The following is an 18,344-nucleotide window of genomic DNA, read 5'->3' as shown; positions in this document are numbered from 1 at the left end:
ATTAGGGTATCTATGGGTTCCCTGTATTACAGTGGTGGTCATTCAATGGAGTAATTACATCCTCTTAGGGAGGGAGAGTTGAATATATTTAATTGTGGCATCCACGTGCTGATTGATAAACATTTCAACCTTCTCATTGCAGGAACAAAGTCAGCAGACTACTACTTAAGACCTTTCAGAAACCTTAATGCCTTGGTTTTAGCTTCCTGGTGCAATGGAACCCCATTGCAGGTGCAAGTGCAGAAATTAATCAGTGCCTGTTGTTGAGAGCCACTACCTGGGTTTGCCATTTAGATTCCTGAGGCCTTCTCATCCTTCTATTTTTTTGCGGAGGTGGAGGGGTAGGGAGATCCTCACTACTCCTATGGGCCTCCTTACAAAAGCCTTGTGATGGAGAACTAAGCAACTCGGTGTATTTCAAAGTAAGCCTAGCTTGGTTGTAAAGCAAAAGCTTAATTTAAATAAATAGCTACTTTTTAAAGAAAAAATAGTCAGCATGTGATTTGTTCAGTTCAAGCTGTAAGCCAGACTTTTGCTGTTTGAGATGGGTGCAGTTTGTACTCTAAACTAGCTAGTTGAAATGACCTTTCTGGTATCTGAATTCTGTAGACTTTTACTGACCTGCATTCTACAGAGAACAACTTTTCCCAATCCCAGTTAGGTTTTCAGTAGATTACAGGCACAATTGAGCAGTCTGAGAGGTAATTTTATTCCTCAGTTTCTGGGTTTTAAAAAAACTGGTATGAAAGAGTCCAGGGGACTAACTAGTCTTCCTAAGAAAGATAAACATACAAAATAGTTAAAATCAAGGTTTTTTTTAAGACACAAAAATTCATAGTTCTATAACTGAATTTTTAAACTGATTTAAAACTACAAGTTTATAGCAATGAAGCAGAGTACCTTAAATTCTACTTTTTACTGATTACAATGTTATCCACTTTAGACAGTTAAGATGGTACTCTGATGCATTTAGCTCTGACACAGAGTTAATCTGTAGTAGTTCTAGCAACTGCACCTTTTGCAGAACAATCACAGGAGGGTAGCACAGTCACTGTCTTAGCATTATTTTTAAAACGATAAGCTATTTACACATATTTTCAACTGCATATCCAACTGTCACTGGTGCTGCAACCACCCCTTTTCCTTTAAAGGCATATTATAGTTTTCCCTGCAGAAAAAGAACAGAGATTCTTTATTACATTACAGTACAAATGCAACAAGGCTTCTCCTTCTAACAGTCTTTGTTAGGATTTGGTCTGTTTATACGGGAGGGTAAAGGGACTCTCTGTTCATCCATTCTCTTGGCCTGTGATCTCAAAATAAGGCTGAAAAACTCTTCATCAGGTACAGTTGGTCCTTTTGAGGCAGTTGATGGTGGAGCACACCTTTGATCATCCAACCTGGAACCCTAAAAATTTAAAATGACAAAAGTTCATTGCATAAAGTTTATTTTTATTCACAGGAATAGGTTCATTAAAAGCAATCAGGATTTCTTAGTAAAACACGGGTTTAATAAAATTAAATTATATTGCATCTAGAATACTGGTACAGTTAATACTACACATATATAGTCTCATCCATTTACTAGTTGTGCAGACATCTTCCCTTCCCCTCCCTTCAACACTTGCTGGGAAATATAGTAATTAAGCCACTGAAGTGTATCTCTCTCTCATCAAAAACAGAGTGTATTAAATGTGTACACTAAGTTAAGAAATGTGATTAACTTTAGTTTCTGGTTATTGAGCAGTAAATATTAAAAGAATAACCAATTTTGCAGGGGAGTATTTTGGTGACAAGGAAAGCAAAGCAATTACAGTAAAACTCCAATTGTCCAACATCCAGGAGGCCAGCACTCTTGCTAGTCTGGCACCAACTGGAATCTGGAAGTGCTCCAGCCAGCCGGACAGTTGGAGCTCCTGTGAGCCCCATACATGCTCAGGGGCCGGGGAAGGGGAGGACACGGGAAGGGGTTATACCCGTGATGGGTCAGCCAGGACCCACACTGCGTCCAGCTGGGGGGCGGGAGTGGGGAGGGGTCTGCAGGGAACAGCGTGGCGAGGGGCAAACCCTCCACCGTTTTGCAGGGAGGTGGGGGAAGCCCTTCGCAGCTGCCTGCTACAAGCCAGCTGGGGCTGCAAGCAGGGTGGAGTAGAGGGGTCAAAGTGAGGGGCGGTGCTGCAGGACCAACCCAGCAGCACCCTAGCTGCCCTGCTCTGCTGTTTCTCCAAGTTGTCTGCTGCTGCTTGCAGCCCCAGCTGGCCTGTCACCGGCGGCTGCGCGTGGCTTCCCCCACCTCCTGGCAAAATAGCAGAGGATTCACCCCTCGCTGTACCGCTCCCCACTGACCCCCCCCCCCCCATCAGTCGCAGTGCAGGTCCTGGCAGACCTCCTTCAGCCCCCGGCCGGAGTACCTCCTGCTACTCCGGCATATCCGATAATCTAGCACCCCCTGGGTCCCAAAGTGCCCGATTATCAGGAGTCTACTGTATTTTGATTTTGCGTTCCTATTTTCTATCTGTGTGGAAACCAGAGCGCCTCTCAGCCTTATTATTGCCATTCTACCCCACATGAGGCTATGGAAGAGCTATTTCATTTTCTAGTAACATTCCCAACTTGATTTCTGTATCTGATATTGTTCCTATAGTTAATGAAGCAGAATATTGAAAAAGACGTCAGCTATAGGTTTTACTATGCAACACAGGAATAAAATGGAAAATCAAAAAGCCAATAGAAGAAGACAGTTATTTTAAAAACAAATTAAATGTCATAACCAAACCTTAACTTTACCAGGATCCCTTAACTATAGTTTATAGCTTCAGCGGGTAGCCGAGTTAGTCTGCACAGGAAAAAAAACAACAAATGGTCTGGTAGGCACTTCATAGTCTAACAAAACATATAGATGGTATCATGAGCTTTCGTGGGCACAGCCTTCTTCTTCAAATAAACTCCAATTATCTGAAGAAGTGGGCTATGCCCATGACACCAGCTACATGTTTTGTTAAGTGCTACCTGACCATTTGTTGTAGTTTATAGATAAGAGTTTATGTACAGTTGCATCTTACATAAAATACAAGTAAAGAATCAGTGAATTCTGGCTGTCATCCAACTGCACTGCTAGGACTGGAAAGGTAGATGGGACCCTTAAGTGTCTGCTTTTTCTAGCAACAGAATCTCTTGTTTTGCTATTTTCATTTAAAAGCAAGTTGAGCAAACTGGACAGATGTAAAGCTTATCTGGCTTCACAGTAGTTTTTGAAAGTACAGGCAGTCCCAGGGTTACGTACAAGATAGGGACTGTAGGTTTGTTCTTAAGTTGAATCTGTATGTAAGTCGGAACTGGCATCAGCCGCTGCTGAAACTGATCAGTTTCAACAGCGGCTGAATCTGGACACCAGTTCCACTTACATACAGATTCAACTTAAGAACCCCAGGCGTCCCCAAGTCAGCTGCTGCTGAAACTGATCAGCAGCTGATTCCAGGAAGCCCAGGGCAGAGCAACGGCTGAATCAGGACACCTGGGGCAGAGCAGCTGGGGTGCTGCCGGGTTGGTCCAGTAGCACCAAGGAGCAGTGCTACAGGACCAACCGACAGTGCCCCACCTGCTCTACCACAGGCCCCCGGCTTTGCTCCATGTCTCCCTGGTCTGCTGGGGGGGGCACTAGCTGCATCCACCCCCCCCACCCCCAGCAGACCAGGGAGACGCTGAGCAAAGTACCCGGGGCCGGACCCACGGCCGCTTCCAGATCAGCTGGAAGTGCCGCGGGTCCGGCCGCGTCCTCAGCGGCTTTGCTCAGCATCTCCCTGCTCCGGGAGACGCTGAGCAAAGCCACTGAGGACCCGGCCGGACCCGCGGCGCTTCCAGTTGATCTGGAGGCGGCCCCGGGTCCCCGCTTTGCTCCCCATCTCCCTGGTCTGCTGGCTCTCCCAGCAGACCAGGGAGACGGGGAGCAGCTTTTCTCACCCCAGAGGAGGTGGGCGGCGGGACCAGGCGTCCCACCGCTCCAGTCCTCCGGGGTGAGAAATCCCCGTTCGTAACTGCGGATCCGACATAAGTCGGATCCGCGTAACTCGGGGACTGCCTGTATCTGTTGTCTCCTATCAGGCGGTTTACTCATTTCTTACAGCACACTTCTCATCACAACACTTCACGTTCTGTCACAGGCTCTAGGGAGGTTGTGAAAGCTCCTTTACAAGAGGTTTTCACAAAGAGGCTGGGTAGCTGTATGTCATGGATGGTTTAGACCAGTGGTAGGCAATTTATGGCCCATCAGGTAATCTGATTATGGGCCACCCAATATTTTACTAATGTTAACTGCCTTCAGGCACTGCCCCCCATAACTCCCAGTGGCCACTGTTCCATGTTCCCAGTCAATGGGAACTGTGGGAAGTGGTAACCAGCACATCCCTACAGCCCCTTCACCTGCAAGTGCTGCCCCCACAGCTCCCATGGGCTGGGAACAGTGAATGCTGGCTACTGGGAGCTGCACCTGAGGACAGTCAACATCAGCAAAATATCTCATGACCAACAATCAGATTACCCTGATGAGTCACATTCAGGCCACATGCTGTGTCTAAATAATCAGTGGCCAACAAATCATGCATCGTGGCAGGGAGTATGACTATGACTGGCACTCATTTCTAGCTTATGATTCTAAGGAGACTGTTTTACATCCCCCTTCTCTGGCACTATCAATGCAAATGTGTCTTAGTAGTGCTCGACTAAATGGCTGTAGAAAAATCACCAACTAAGTTTTGTTGTGGACTTCAGCCTGTGCAGCTTTTAAAAGGGAGTATAAATATTTTCCTGACACTAGAAAAACTGCAATCAGTTTCCTGGAATTAAGTGCCCACAGACTTGATAAGAATAATATCTGCACTACCTTAAATCTATCTGCTCTTCGAGCATTCCAAGTGCATATTGTACAGATTGGAAAGTGCAGTGTTATTGATGTGTGTTTTGTAGGAATCCCCACACTACTAGCCACTTATTAGAAAAACTAACATATTTACTTGCAGGGCTCGCCAAGTGGCGGCGAGCCCCGCTTGCCAACCGCACGGTTCTGCGCATGTGCAGATCGCTCTGCGCCGGCTCTTCCAGGGTGTAATCTACTCGCCCCAGGCAAATAGATTGCATTGTTTGTCGAACCCTGGTTACTTGAATGATTTAACCAATAAACCTGAGCTTATCGATTAATCCCAATGACTACGTGCACGCACACACCCCTTGTTGCCTCTGGATCAGAGGCAGTGGGGTGGGGGATAGAAGCTGGGATGCCCATGGGGAGCCACTTTTAATATGGCCCCCCGCACACGCTGGTTCCTGCTGAACTGCCTCCCGGTTCTCAGAACAGATGTGCCGACAACCACGTTGCCATCCAACATATGTCCTAGATCAACATGTGCAAGGTAACCATGCAAGAAAGCATGAGCCCTGGTACAATCGGCCCTAATCAACTCCAGTGGCTGGGCCCCTGCCAGCACGTGTGGATGCAGGAAGTGATTCATTTCAACAATTGCTAGGAGGAAATTGGGGCACCCTGCCCAAACTCCGCCTCGGCAAAGGACAGCTATGTATAGCTGCAAAAGGCACGTGTCCTCTCCAGGTAAAAGGCCAGTGCCTAATGCACATCCAGAGTGTGAAGGCACCTCTCCTCATTGTTCGCATGAATCTTGGGGTAGAAGATCAGCAGAAAAATGTCCTCGTCCACATAGGAAGATGGAAAGCACCTTGGGGGGGAGAGGCTGTATGAGGCCACAGTTGGATCTTATTCTTGAAGAACCAGGTATATGGTGGTTCCGATGTCAGTGCTCCGAGCTCCAACTCCTGCCTAGCTGAAGTAATGGCGATCAGGAAGGCATCCTTGAAGGAGAGCAGCGACAAGAGACATGTGGCCAGGGGCTCGAATGGAGGGCCCGTGAGCTGTGCCAGGATCAGGTTCAGGTCCCTCTACAGGAGAGGATCTCTGACCTGAAAGTAGAGGCATTCCAGGCCTCTCAGGAACTGGCAGGTGATACCATGGGACAATACCAAATGACCTTGCATGGGCAGATGAAATGCGGAAATGGCCGTCAGGTGGACTCTAATGGTGGCCAGAGCAAGGCCTTGTCACTTCAGGTGCAGCCAGTAATCCTGAATTTCCTGAAGGGAAGCTTTGGCTGAGACAACCTACCACTGCTGCGCCCATATGGAGAAATGAGCCCAACTGGCAGCATAGAGTGCATTGAGGGCTTTTGACTGTTGAGAACCCGCCGAACGTTACCCGAACATGCTGGTAACTCCTGGGGGTTCAACCACAGATGAACCATGCCATCAGGTGGAATGAGCTGAGGTTTAGGTTGAGCAAGTGCTCCTGGTCCTGGGAGAGTAAGTGTAGTCTCAGCGGCAGCCTCCTGAGCATACGGGACACCAGTCATCAGTGCCCTAAGCCAAAGCTGGCGAGGCCATGCTGGTGCGATAAAGATCACCAGTTCCTTCTTCCTCTTGATCTTTTGCAGGTCCTTGTCGATGAGGGGAAATGGAGGGAAGGCATAGTGGAGATCTTCTGACCACCTATACAGGAACACATCCAGAAGAGAGAGCCCCACTTGAGGCCCCCTTTCACCTTGGGGATCAAAAAGTAGCAGGAGGAGTTCTCGAACCTTTGTTCTCTGGCACCTGGAGCAACTGAGATAGATTCTGTTTGAGAAGCTGCTAGTAAGAAGGGTCCATAAAGAATGAGGGAGCATGTGTATGGAGGAGAGCTGGAGAGTGTAGCCACGCTGGACAGTGGCTAAGACCCAATGTCCCTCTATGCTGGGAGGAAAAGGACAGAGCCCGAAGGAAAACAGATGGGCAGGAACTTGGAAGTCCAATGTGTTGTCCCTGGATGCACCCTGGGGTTTCACCTAGCTGGCCGTTGGCCAAACAGATGATGGCAGCCCTGTCTCAACTTGGAGGGCTTCAGGTGTGAAGGGGCTCTCTCCTGACAGGGATACTGACCCTTTTGTTAAGAGAACTGGGGCTTAAGCTTTTCCCTCTCAGAGCCCAGGATGTAGAGACCTAGGGTTTAAAAGGTCATATGGGAGTCCTTTAGACCAGGGATGGGCAATAATTTTTGCCGGGGGGCTACCGGAAGGGGTGAGGCCTTAACAGGAAGGGATAGGGCTACCCCATCCCCAGACCATGATTGGTCTAGGAGTGGGGGAAGCCCCTTTGCCCCCCCTTCCTACTAGGCACCCATGCCCTGGAAGAAGTTCTTGGCACGCTCCCCCCTCCTCCAGGTCAATCTGGGCTAGGGGACAGGGAAAAGCATCCGAGCCAATCTAGACACTCTTTTCCGCAAATGCTTTTAACGGAAAAGCTTTTCCGTTAAAAGCATTTGCGGAAAATCATGCCAATCTAGACATAGCCTTGGAGTCTTTATTCTTGGGGAGGGGGAAGGCTGGTCCTGCTGCTCCCTGTGGTTAACTATTTCCACCAGAAAGGAGTTGGGCTGTGACTAAGTGTAAAGATAGTCATGATTTCCCAAAAGGACAAAGTAGCCCTCTTGTCTATAGGTGGGATGTAAGACGGGGGTCTGCCATGTCGTCTTGGCAATCTCGGCAACTACCTCATGCAGGGGAAAGGCCACCCTGCAGGTCCTGATCCAGGGCCCTGAACAAAGTGAGTCTACAGTCTCCTGCACCTCCTCAACCTGAAGGCCTAAGCTGTTAGCCACGTTCCTCTCCTCAGGAGGTCCTGGTGGGCTCTCAAGTCCTCCTGGAGCACTGGTGGGGAGAAGCCACAGTCACCTCATCCACTGACAAAGAGGAAGAGGCCAGGGCTGGTTGGCCCTCTTCATGAGGCAGGGGCTGGCCACTTGCCCCAGCCATCTGGGGGCAGGGCTGGTGTCCCCTTGAGGCCCATGAAACCCTGGTGGCACTGAAGGGGCCTGAGACACTTGAAACTGAGCAGGTAAGCTGGGGCTGTACTGGGAAGGCTCAGGGAGTTCATGGGCACTACTGTGCCTGCCACTGAGACAGTGGCCATGGTTTGCCCTGGGACAGCATTGGCAGTGCCAATATCAATGGCACCAAGGGTTGCGCCGAAGAGATGGAGGCTGCCTCTGAAGCTGCAGTTCAGGAGCGGATGTTCACCGATGCCCATGACAAGAAGGGGAACAGTGGCTCTTCTGATGCCAGGACTCCGCCACTGACAGACTTTGGGGATCAGGAACGTCTGGAGTGTCTGCAGGAATGACAACGCCCTGAAGAGCAACCACTCAAATCCAGAGAATGGTGCCAGAGAAAAGCTCCACAGTGCCAGGATGGAGACTGGGAGAAGCAGGACACGCCTCTGCGTCTGGAAAGGCTCAGTGCTGGTGGGTATCTGTGGCATGGTGAATAGTGACTGGTGTTGTGGAGATGTAGGCCCAGCAAGTAGGCAGAATCACTACCCCTTCAACAGCTCTGGTGCTGGGGAAGGGGAGGGAAGTGTATGCCTGCACCCTAACTCCAGCGATGCAGGAGATTACATGTTGTGACCCAGTCTCATGTGCAGCCCTATGGGGACTTCAGAGCCCTCTCCTCTCGGATGCTGGAAGAGTGTGTGATCAGACTGACACAGGAGATATGGGACTGAACAGAGGTTTAACCCTGTGCTGGGTCCCCATCAGCCTTGGGGGCAGCACTAGCATAGTTCTTATGTCCTGAATGGCCTGGAAGGCCTCCAGCGTGAAGGGAAGATGGACCTCCAGGACTGATGAAGGGGACCCAGATGCCAGGCTTGGTGCCTTCTGGGGCTTTTCTGACCTGCCATCCTTACAAGGGGACTTGTCGCCCATGGCCCCTGCTAGGAAGCCAGGCAGAGACAATACTGCTGCTCATGTGGGGCAAGTGCAGACTCCATTAAGAGTGCTCTAAGACGAATGCTTTGCTCTTTAATAGCTCTGGGACAGAAGGATCTGCAAATGCAACAACTGTCGGAGATGTGTCCTTTTCCCAGGCCAGGCAGGCAGGCAGGCAGCATGGCATGGGCATGCACCACGCTGCACTGGCTTTGAAGTCAGGAGCATAGGGCACACCCCCAGCCCCCAGGCAGAGTCTCTCCAAAGGAAATTGGAAGTCTGACAATTTACAAATAAAAAATTAAAAAACAACAAATAGTCTAGCAGCACCTTAAAGACTACCAAAACATGTACACAGTATCATGAGCTTTTTCACTTCTTCAGGTGAAAGGAGTATTAAAAGTCCAGATTCATGTCACTGCAAAGGAACTGAGGAGGGAGGTGCCAGGGGGCATCATCTACCGCAGTGTTTCCTCAATCTTTTTTTTTTTTTTAAAATATAGTACCCTCTTAAAAAAAAATTAAGTACCTCTAATATCTACAGTTTTCAGACACACAACATTTTTTTCTACTGTTGCAACACATTTGTATAATCGTAGCCAGGCAGGCGATGAAATTTCTGGGTGTAAAAAGTACTAAAATAATAAAACACTGTAAAACTTAAAACAAATTCAGTTTTCTCCAAATTTCAGTTGTTGATATACCCCCTAGATTTCTCATGAGTACCCAAGGGTACTCATACCACTGGCTGAGAAACACTGCTCTACAGTGTGGCATGCGTGTGCCACTCCAGGGGACGCTGGGGACTGCAGCACCTCTGGGGAAAAAAACTTCTGGCACTGGTGCATGTGGCAGCCACACACACCTATATGAGCAAGCGCTCAAAGAAGAGCTCAATTAATTCTAATTCTGCACCTATTACAGCCCCTTGTACTTTTACAGAGTGCTTTTCATATATCAAAGTCCTCTATAAATACAGGCATCATCCCCATTTTTGAGGTGAGATAAAGGAGGGCTCATGGGGGCAAAGTAAATGAGCACTAAGTTCTTTTGACCTTCAGTCTGCTGTCATATCTCCAACCCCATGAAATTGAGCAGAATTTTTCCACATACTGTTCTTATTGACTTACTTGACATTTTATTAAGATATCAAAGAAGTCATCATCTGACTCTCTGTTGTTGCTAGCCATTAGGTGGCCAAGGACTGCCTGACTGTTGTGCTGATTAAGACGAAGCCCAGGTAAATTGCTAAAGCTGGCTCGTTGATCATCTAAGCGGCGGCTCTGTGAGCTTGCAAGTAGATCTAAAAATTCATCAGTGTGTGGTGAGACCATGGAAGTAGAAAAGGCTGAAAGTGGAAGAAGAAAGCAAAAGAAATTAGTCTGGAAATGTGCCATGAAATAGTAAATCTTGTGTGTTAAACCAGTTTAAAAGACTGACATCAACCTAAGATAGAAGCCCATGATTTGGGTAGATTATATCAAGCAATCAAAAAAAAAATGTACATTTTCTCATTGTCTTAGGTGGGGTAGATGATGCTGCTGCAGCTGTCATTCTGCTCTTCTCCTGGAAGTAGCATCTCTGATCATCCATCCTGTTGCTCTGAAACCGACTCAGCAAGTCAAAGAACCCTTCATCTCCAGTCATATCAGGACTATTTTTCTGAAAAGATAGGCAAGAAAATCAGTAAAATTTTGGATTATGACTATCTGCTATTGAACTGTAATGCAGAAAACATGGCAATTTAATCTGTAAAAATGTTACAAAGACAGGTGAAGTCAACAAAATAAGCCTGTTTGTGGAAGATTTTTTTAAAACAACTGAAATGTGAGCATTATATGGCAGAGTTAATAGTCACCAGGAAAATAAAGCTGACCACTATAAGCAAGAGATTTGCTTCCAATTGCTGCTCTACTTCTCATTATCACAAATAGATTCTTTTCTCTAACTTTTTTTACTTTCCAAATTTAATATGCAACTGAACCTATCTATTAATTTTGTGACAAAGCTAGTTCTGTACTTCAATCACTTTTTTCTAAGCAAGTGAACAAGGACTGAAATTAACACCACCAGAAATGAGCACTCATTTGTAATTTAGAAATGTTCACCAAGCCACTAATTAAACTTGTTTAGTTCTCCAAACATACCCTCTGAGAGCCTGGAAGTCGATGATCAATGGAATTACTAGCATCCTGCAGAACTTTGGAGGATGTGCCATTTTTGTACTTTTTGCCTTTTAGTCGATTCACAAAGTGTAGCTTTGCTGAAGGTTTGGCAACCATCGGTTTTTGTTTAGCAAGAATGTCACTGTTCCAGTTCTGAATCTAAGAAAACAAGAGTCATGTGAAACATATGCTGCTGCCTATTATCTGTTTAGTTTCACTCCTCCTCCCCATTCATGAAGAATCTCTTTCCGTAGCTGAATGAACCACATTTAACTGTTAGGTTACATCACCTAACCTACGACTAGAGTGTCCTCTATTCTAACATGAAGTATTGATCCTGCACTATAGGAAATAATTTCACTGTCAGTGAATCAGAGAAAGAATATTCCATTCAGAGACAGTAATAGACTTCTAAATTTCACTGGCAATATTGAAAGATTTTAAGTGTAACAACTTGTAGTAAACTTTTCTTTCGTTCAGAATATCAGACCCCTTAACATGAGAAACACAAGAATGGCCATACTGAGTCAGATCAATGATCCATCTAGCTTAGTATTCCTGTCGTCTCATGTGGCATAAGAAAGAGGATCCAGGTCAGTCTTCATTGCTTTGGTTAGCAGGGACACTCCTTCAGCCCCCTAGGTCAAGACTCCACTGAAGGGGTACAGTTGTTTCAAACTATATCTGGGTTGTTTGGCATTGAACACACAGTCTGGACATGCACCAGCACCCTAGTCCACGGAGGACAAACAGCATTGGGTTCCAGGGATGTCTCTGCACCCAGTGCCACCTGTTTCACAGCACTCCGGTACTGGTATCGGAGGTGGAACAGGAAGAAGAGGAGCTGCAGGATCCCCTCATCCTCATCATCACCTGATGAGACAGTAGCTGGGGTGGCGACATCACTACCCCCTATGGACAAAAGGGCGCATCAAGACCTATTGAGGCATATGGCCCAGAGTATGGGTCTGGAAATAGAGGAGCTAGTAGAGGATACAGATACTCTGGTGGACATTCTGTCTGGGGGGGGCGGGGGGAGGGGCCCACAACCAGGGTTGTTCTCCCATTTATGAAGACCATCTCCTCTGCCATGAAAACCTCCTGCTTCCATTCCCCTGACTGCTAAAGTGTTGTGGTGCTACTTTGCCCCTCTGAAGAGGTAGAGTAATTGTATATACACTCACAACCTGGCACCTTGATGGTGGATGCAGCTAATACTAAGGAATGCCAGGGTCTCCAAGGCCCCACTACTAAGTCCAAGGACTCTAAGAGGGTGTTGGGAAGGAAAGTGTACTCATTGAGTTGCCTCCAGTTGAGAATGGCTAATCAACAGGCAGTGTTGGCCCACTACAATTTTAATAGATGGGTGCCCATGGATAAATTTAAAGTGCTCCTCCCTTCAGACTCTAGGTCTGAACTCACAGCCCTCAGAGGAAGGGAGGGTAATTTCACGAACCTCCTTTTAGGCAGGTCTGGATGCGATGGCAGTCAAGTCTATGTCAACAGGCATAGTTATGAGGGGAACTCTTGACTCCAGAGATCCAAAATATAATACAGGACCTCCCTTTTGATGGCTCTGGCTTGTCTGCGAAGCAAATGGATTCTAGGCTGCATAGTTTGAAGGACACAAAGGGAACGTTAAAGTCCTTGGACCTTCGCACACCTGTAACACAGCAGAGGAGTTTCACACCAACCCCTTCCTCCCTCCCCCAGATACTATCCTCCACATCAGAAGCAAGAGCAGAATAGATGGGATAGTAAGTGAAATCACCATTTCCCCTCCCTCCCCCCAAGTGTCAAAAGTAGTGGGAGTGGCAGTGCTAATAACTAGGCCCAATCTTCTAGGCAGTCACCAGGTCCCAGCAAGAATTTTTGAAGATGAGCCTGAGGGCAAGGTACCAGTCTCCCTTGGATCCTACCCCTATGTCTCATTTTTACCACGTCTGGACCCGAGTCACATCCAACAGGGGTGTTCTAGGTACAGTACAGATGGGATATTCCATTCAGTTTCTATCTACCTCACCTTCTCATTCCAATGCCCCATGACTTTTCAAGGACCTCTCTCACAAGCAGGAGCTGCAGACACTCCTGGAGGTAGGAGCAGTAGAGAAGATCTCTCTATAGTTCAGGGTGCACAGGCTTCTATTCCTGTTATTTCCTTATCCCAAAAGACAACGGCAGGTCCACATCCCATTAGATCTATGCAGTCTAAATACCTCAAGAAGTTAAAATTCCATATGGTATCTTTGGCTTCAATTATCCCTCCACTGGATCTGGGAGCCTGGTACGGTGTAGGGGCACGTTTGAGCTCCCTGGCAGCCGGCGTGTCCCTCCCCCAGCCCTTTTCAAGAGCATCTGCAGACTGATTCAGGGTCTGGGGGCCTACCTAGTCACGACAGCCAGGACTTGCTTTAGTTATTGGGGCATATGGCTTCCTGCACCTATGTCATCCCTTTTGCCAGACTTCAGCTCCATCTCCTGCAGATGAGACTGGCTAGCCTGTACAAGCTGTCTCGCCACCATCTGGACAGTGTGTTAACTGTCCCACCCCCGTCAGTGATAGAAGTTCTTCACTGGTGGCTGTACCCTCTCCCTGCATGCTACGGAGCTCCATTTCACGCCCATCCTGACTTTTACAGACGCCCCCAACTTGCGATGGGGCACGCATCTGGGTGGACTCAAGACTCAGGGTATCTGGTCTGGCTAATATTAGGGATGGGGGGGCCAACAGAGAATCTGGGGGTATTGGGTGCAGTAGGGCTCTGGAAACAAGAGGCTGGCACTAGGGGAGTAGGGTGCAGGGAACTCTGGAGTCAGTGGCTAGAACTGGGAGGTAGTGGAAGGGTGAGGGGCTCTAGGTGTTAGGGTTGGCTCTGGGGGCCAGGGTTTTTTATATTGCGAACAGGTAACATTTTATTTTCATATCTGACTATTCATTATTTGCATAATAAATATGCAGATACGCAAGTAAAATTACACTGATCCGCTGAAAGTTTGTGAATGGGTTTGCCCGTCCCGGATATTAAAAAGGTTGGGAACCACTGCTCCAAAAGACTTTTGAATGTTTATAACAGGAGACTCAAGAGTTATTTCATTGGGAAGCTGCATGCTGAATTTAAAAATCTGACTTCTCCCTTGTTGCAAACATGCTTGACAACAGCAGCAGCATGGCTCTGAAAACAGTTCAGTTAGTAAGTTCAGTTAATGCTATAAATCAAATTCCAATTTGAGAGATTAGTGTACCAGTATTTTGCCCTCTTGACATAGTTATGTACAGCTACACTAGAAGCTTATAAAGACTAAACAAATATTCTCGTTCTGAAAAAGCCACTTATTGCGTGGCACCAACACCTTATTTGTAGCCATATCTTGATGTCTTTTAGATCCTGATTTAGACCTTAAGTTCCTAAGAGCAAGCTCCTACACTGGGTTTCCCCCCTTGCCTCATTATGACTTTTGGAGTTTTATTCCTCAACTAAACTTTTCTTGAGTTTCTAAAAGTAATATTTTGAAGGGAGTCCTTTGTTACGGAGTTTTGGCATATTATAAAGGCACTTTGGAAAAACCTGTTACTTACCTTCTTGTTACTCAAGAGATTGGCAAGATGCCCACAGGCTGAATCCAGCCCACCAAGCCATAAGGTCCAACTCGTGAGCTGCACTGTCAAGATCCTCAGGCACACAGCAGTCCCACTCCACTAAGTGGCTGGCTGGACTCTCTACGCCAGAGCAGAGGCCCAGCCCAATTTCTCAGTTCCTATTGGCTGATTTCTGGTCCCCAGAGCAAAAAGCCACAGGTAGCAGCCAGCCATTATGAGCAACCTGGAGCTGCAGGAAGCAGACAGGCAGCCTGCATTGGGGTCCTGCAAGACTGCTGGCCGGGAGCCGCCAAAGTAAGCACCTCCCAGATAGAGCCTGCCTCTGGCAGCTCACCTCCTCCTACATCCCAACTCCCTACCCTAGGTCACCAACCTCTCTTTCTCCTGATCACCACTCCAACTTTCTGAATCCACCCTCCCTCAGGTCAAAACTCCCATGCCCTGCACCCCCTTATAGCCCTCCCCCGGGCCAAAATCCTCTCCTGCACCCAGACCCTTTCCTGGACCCTGCACCCCAATCCCCTGCCCAAGATCACAATCCCTTCCTTCACCCAAACTCCCTCAGACCACACATCCTCTCCTGCATCCCAGACCCCTACCCAAAGAGCCCTTCTGCACCCAACTTTAGTCTCAACCCCCACAACCCTCCATAAAAAGTGCAGCCCTTTGACAACCCCCCAAAATCTTGGAGTGCCCCCTTCATCAAAAATTATTGCCTATTCCTTTCGTAACTGTTGTTTGAGACATGCTGCTCATGTTTATTCCAGTTAGGGGAGTGCATGACTCATGAACAATTGTCAGAAGGTTTTCCCTTAGTGGCACACGTCGGGTTGGCTGTGATGTCCTCTGGAGTGGTGTTTTCATGGCAGTGTATACAGTTCCATTTGTCGGGATATTCTGACAGAGAAGTGGGTGGGATTTAAAAAACAGACATGAGCAGCACGTCTTAAAGAACAACAGTTATGATGAAGGTAAAGAACACTTTTTCCTTTTTTGAGTTTTTGCTCATGTAATGCAATTAGGTGACACCCAACCAGTAGCCTTGGAGGAGGAATCAGAGTTAACCAAACTGCAGATTGCAATATTGCCCTGCCAAATGTTGCATTATCTCTAGCCTGTTGGGTAATTGCATAATGTGATGTGAAAGTATGGATGGAAGATCATTTTGCTGCCTTGCATGTGTCTTGAATAAGGACCACTTGAGAAATGCAGCCGATGAAGCCTGAGTTTTTGTAGCGTGTGCCATCAATGCCAAGTCCCAAGTCTTAATCAGGTCATAGTACGTTCTGACACACAACGTGGCCCAGGATGAGATGTGCTAGGAAGAGATGGAAAGTCCCTTCCTCCTCTCAGCAATAGCAACAAAGAGCTGCGGAGATTTTCTGAATGACTGCGCATTTGATGAAGGAGGCCAGGAGATGCCTAACACTGGGAGAATGTAGGCATGTGTTCTCTCATTAGCATGCCATTTAGGAAATAACACAAGCAGGAATATGTCCTGATTTATATAAAACTGAGAGACTACCTTGTCCTTATAGAATAGGGCTACTCAACACGTGGCCTGTTTGTTTGCGACCCAGGGACGGTTTGGGTTTACGCAGGGCTCAACACGCAGCCTACAGGTGGGATCCTTTGAACATGGCCTTCACCGGGAACACACTTCACAATGGTGAAGCATCTCCCAGGCTGGGTGAGCACTGAAAGACGCAAGCAGATGGGCTGGTGGGATCAGAAGGGTACAGGCGGTCAGTGTTTCTAGCCCCCAGGGAGGTGGTGCCAGGAGCGCAGTGTGAAGGAAGCTATTTGCATATATATTTGCATATATATGTAACACACTTAAGTGAGTGCTGTGAGTATCATTGTGGCCTCCAGGGATTCCACAATTGAGTAGCCCTGTTATAGAAGATGGCGTAGGGGGACTCAGATGCTAGCTCCATGAAAGAAAGAACTTGGAGTCATCGTGCATAGGTCTCTGAAGACATCCATGCAGTGTGCTGCAGCAGTCAAAAAAGCAAACGGGATGTTAGGAATCATTAAGAAAAGGGATAGAGAATAAGATGGAGAATACCTTATTGCCCTTATATAAATCCATGGTACGCCCACATCTTGAATATTGCATACAGATGTGGTCTCCTCACCTCAAAAATGATATACTGGCATTAGAAAAGGTTCAGAGAAGGGCAACTTTTGGGGTTTGGAATGGGTCCCATATGAGGAGAGATTAAAGAGACTAGGACTTTTCAGCTTGGAAAAGAGGAGACTAAAGGGGGATATGATAGAGGTGTATAAAATCATGAGTGATGTGGAGAAAGTTAATAAGGAAAAGTTATTCACTTGTTCCCATAATATAAGAACTAGGGGCCACCAAATGAAATTAAGGGGCAGCAGGTTTTTAAACAAATAAAAGGAAGTTCTTCACACAGAGCACAGTCAACCTGTGGAACTCCTTGCCTGAGGACGTTGTGAAGACTAGGACTAAAACAGGGTTTAAAAGAGAACTAGATATGATAATGGAGGTTAAGTCCATTAATGGCTATTAGCCAAGATGGGTAAGGAATGGTGTCCCTATCCTCTGTTTGTGAGAGGGTGGAGAGGGATGGCAGGAGAGAGATAGCTTGATTATTACCTGTTCAGTTCACTCCCTCTGGGACACTTGGCAATGGCCACTGTTGGCAGACAGGATACTGAGCTGGATGGACCTTTGATCAGACCTAGTATGGCCGTTCTTATGTTCTACACACTTCTGACATGTACTACAGAAAATAAATTCTTTCCTCCCACATCCCTGAGAAAAACATCCTCCAGTAAACTATTACTTACGATTAACTTTGCTACCATTGTTTCTGAACATGGATACTCTTTGCCAAAGCTAGTTATTGAACTTGTGTATGACTTCTCAAGATTAATATCTTCTTGACATTTCCTTTCACTCATCAAGATTTTACTGACAATTTTAAAGCTGTTACCTTAGCCTAAAACCTATGCTCCTTGCATTTGAATAAAGAATTTATTTGGAATGACCCATGTTAGTCATTTCATAGCACTGGAGCACTGACAGCTATGAAACATTACTGCAATTCTACTACACAGAACAGAAAGAAAAGAAAGCAAGTGCCAACCTTTTCAGGTGTTAATTTCATAAGTTCCATGTTTTCCATACTGTGACGGCGTCCTACCCGCGGTCTTGCACCTTTGGGAAGGGATGAAATAAATCTAAATAAGTTAGTTGCCTATGAAAAGGAAGTTTTTGTACATTTCAGTTATATTGTGGTATATACCATCCAAACTAAGATACTGTCATTCTAAGTTCCAAAATGATGTAGTTAAAAAAATCAGCAGGGAATAAACATCTGTAGAGTACCCAGGCTGAAAACACTTGGTTTTGGACTTTAGAATTTAAGACTCATTTTCTTAAAACCCAAACAACAGGTTGAACCTCCAAAGTCCAATATCCTCAGCACCTGACCAGTCCCAGATGAGGGATTTTGCTGGATGAGGAGAGGTCATTTCTGGCCCCCTCTGCCTCTGCCTCTCCCTGTTGGCTCCTCCTCTGCCACCAGGGCCACTGCCCTGCCAGCCATGCTGGGCAGCCCCACAACTGCATGCTGGGCTCTTAGCCCCACCAGCAGCACATTACTCTGCCAGCCCACAGGACTCCAACCACCAGTCCTCCACTGAGACTATACCAGAGTCCCAGTTCAGAGAGCTTCAATCTGTATATACAAATATAGACTGTCTCCTTGCAGTAAGATTATTTGATACAGGAATGCTATGCTCT

General features: G+C 46.9%; 2 protein-coding genes across 15 annotated transcripts in view; one reads left to right on the top strand and one right to left on the bottom strand.

Annotated features, from left to right (window-relative positions):
• CLCC1 (chloride channel CLIC like 1) overlaps positions 1-10,693 on the top strand; it is a 45,590-nt gene extending 34,897 nt beyond the window's left edge. For 8 of the 10 annotated variants that reach the window (XM_075936670.1, XM_025189418.2, XM_025189413.2 and 5 more), the window contains one exon: positions 143-283. In XM_075936670.1, coding sequence (XP_075792785.1) covers positions 143-169 — 27 coding nt within the window. In that variant the 3' untranslated portion in view covers positions 170-283. Of the gene's footprint in view, positions 1-142; positions 284-10,326 lie in introns of those variants that run through there. The other 2 variants (XM_075936671.1, XM_075936669.1) reach the window with 1 other exon arrangement.
• The window catches only part of GPSM2 (G protein signaling modulator 2), a 56,528-nt gene continuing 39,359 nt past the window's right edge, over positions 1,176-18,344 (bottom strand). For 4 of the 5 annotated variants that reach the window (XM_075936665.1, XM_075936663.1, XM_075936662.1 and 1 more), the window contains 5 exons: positions 17,686-17,756; positions 10,951-11,127; positions 10,309-10,465; positions 9,934-10,151; positions 1,176-1,408 (listed from right to left, as the gene is read on the bottom strand). In XM_075936665.1, coding sequence (XP_075792780.1) covers positions 1,232-1,408; positions 9,934-10,151; positions 10,309-10,465; positions 10,951-11,127; positions 17,686-17,756 — 800 coding nt within the window. In that variant the 3' untranslated portion in view covers positions 1,176-1,231. The remainder of the gene's footprint in view (positions 1,409-9,933; positions 10,152-10,308; positions 10,466-10,950; positions 11,128-17,685; positions 17,757-18,344) is intronic. The other variant, XM_075936666.1, reaches the window with a different exon arrangement.

Source organism: Pelodiscus sinensis, chromosome 9, assembly GCF_049634645.1.
Source record: "Pelodiscus sinensis isolate JC-2024 chromosome 9, ASM4963464v1, whole genome shotgun sequence".
Classification (NCBI taxonomy): Eukaryota; Metazoa; Chordata; order Testudines; family Trionychidae; genus Pelodiscus; species Pelodiscus sinensis.
The sequence above is the reverse complement of the archived record's forward strand: the minus strand, read 5'-3'. Positions and strand labels throughout refer to the sequence as shown.